Source organism: Palaemon carinicauda, chromosome 9 (genome assembly GCF_036898095.1).
Source record: "Palaemon carinicauda isolate YSFRI2023 chromosome 9, ASM3689809v2, whole genome shotgun sequence".
In the NCBI taxonomy this organism is placed as follows: domain Eukaryota; kingdom Metazoa; phylum Arthropoda; class Malacostraca; order Decapoda; family Palaemonidae; genus Palaemon; species Palaemon carinicauda.
In genome coordinates this window covers 108,051,061-108,053,048 of record NC_090733.1, presented here as the reverse complement: position 1 = coordinate 108,053,048, position 1,988 = coordinate 108,051,061, and the positions used below count along the sequence as shown (strand labels likewise).

Below are 1,988 nucleotides of genomic sequence, written 5' to 3'. Positions count from 1 at the left end.
TATACATTATATATATATATATATATATATATATATATATACATATAAACAACAAAGGCAACCGTTTCTAGACCATTGCAGGACAAAGGCCTCACATGTCCTTATTCATGTCTGGGGTTTGGCCATTTTCATCACCACGCGACGCTGGCCACCGTATTGTTCATGGGGGAGATTCAGTCTGATCGCTCACAGCAAACCAACCTTGCATGTGTGGCCCTAACTAGTAAAAGACCATTATCATCCTCTGACGGACTTCTGAATCGATTGTGAAAGAGCAGTTTATCTAATCCTATATTCGCACAAAGGGCACGCTCCTGCAGTACCCTCTTCCCTTATTCCACGAATTTATTTGCAGATGGCGTTCACCTAGTTGAACTACTCACTTCGATATAAGTTGGCATAAAGATAAAATTCATCCTATCCAACGAGTGTATGTTTTCTAATTTTAAGTCTCTGTAACAACAAGACAGTAAGCCTCATTGGGATTGGTTCTGTTACAGCAATTTTCGAACAATATGATCAAATACGTGTCATTAAAACTATACAACCTGCTACAAAGACAAGGCAACAAACGCAATTCCCATTTGAGTGCCTATGACTTGCAGAGAATAACAGACATAAAACTTACAACAGGATTGATAAGAAGTACATATTCTAAAGGAAGACTTTTGACAGGTAACATTTCAACCGATAAATCGAGACTAAAGTGTCACTAGAAACTACAGCACCTCGGACAGGGTCATCAAGTTATTCCAATATTTGATACAGGAATGGTGTAGAATTTTTTTTATGTAACCTGTTTATCATTTATGGAGGTTTGACATAAGTAATAGATTGACTTATTGAATTTGGGCCACATTATCTGGTATTGATGCCGAGATGACCAGCGCCAAGGTGTAACCAGGTGGGGTCGGGGTGGGGGCTACAGCTGCGACAAGGAGTAAAATTTTGAGAGGCTGGAAAACCGTGTATAATAAAAAGTTGGAACATACGTATAGTAAAAGCTGGTGATGTTAAGGTTCGAAGGCATGTTACCACGAGACTTTTACGGATATTTTATTTTTTTTTATTTTTCATGGAAATGGTATATATCCTGAATAGATATGGAGGAACTATATTCTTATCCATCAAACGTTCATTCGTGCCAAGCAACGGCTACAAGTAATTTATGTATGAATATTTATATCAAAATATTAGAGGGGATTTTATCTTTATAAAATCGTTCGGCTCACTTAATGCATAAGAAATTAATCGGGTTGAAACGAGGAAAAAATCAGTGGTCAAGGATTTTATAGTAATCACATTCAACGAAACGGATATAATGTGAAGATTATAAAAGCTCTTATAAAGAGTATGTTGTCTGGTATCATCGCTAATATTGTATTATATTAAGTAGTGGTAAAATACGTGGAAAGAAAACTTAAAACAAAATCAATTTAAAGCACGGGTGTTACGTTTGCATTGATATCAGGTTATATAGATGGATAACTGTATCTGCTAAATATCAAGTATTTATAAAAGCCTAAAGGTAAATAACTAGTTTCGTATATAGACTTGGCGAGAAAAGTGGAAGGAGATATTGAAAAATTGTTTTGGTTGAAATACAGTATATGAATAGAAAAGAAGATAAAAGGATTGCAAAGAGTGAGTGAACTGACGACACACTCCAAGGGTGGTACAGCTCCCCCATGGAGAGAGAATTCATGGATACTGTGAAAAAAAAGACATTTAGATATTCATTACGAGAGTTTTATACAAGTGTTATTTCAAGCAACCTTTTAGGGGGAAAAGTTATCAAAATACGTCACCTGATTTTGCAAGAATCTTACCTTCGACAGTCCGTCGTAACAGTCACATCCAGAAAGAGATTTTGTGTGGGTATTCCGAATAAGGATTGGCTCCATTTTACCTTCTTTCATGATCCTGGCAGTGCCATTTGTGTCCTGATTAAAGAGAATAGTTAAACGATAGCGCATGCTTCCAGTAAT

At 36.3% G+C, this 1,988-nt stretch overlaps 1 protein-coding gene across 1 annotated transcript in view; it reads right to left on the bottom strand.

Moving 5' to 3' along the window:
- LOC137647042 (uncharacterized) overlaps positions 1–1,988 on the bottom strand; it is a 124,317-nt gene that overhangs the window by 88,598 nt on the left and 33,731 nt on the right. The window contains exon 5 of the mRNA XM_068380179.1: positions 1,830–1,943. Within this exon, the coding sequence (XP_068236280.1) occupies positions 1,830–1,943 (114 nt within the window). The remainder of the gene's footprint in view (positions 1–1,829; positions 1,944–1,988) is intronic.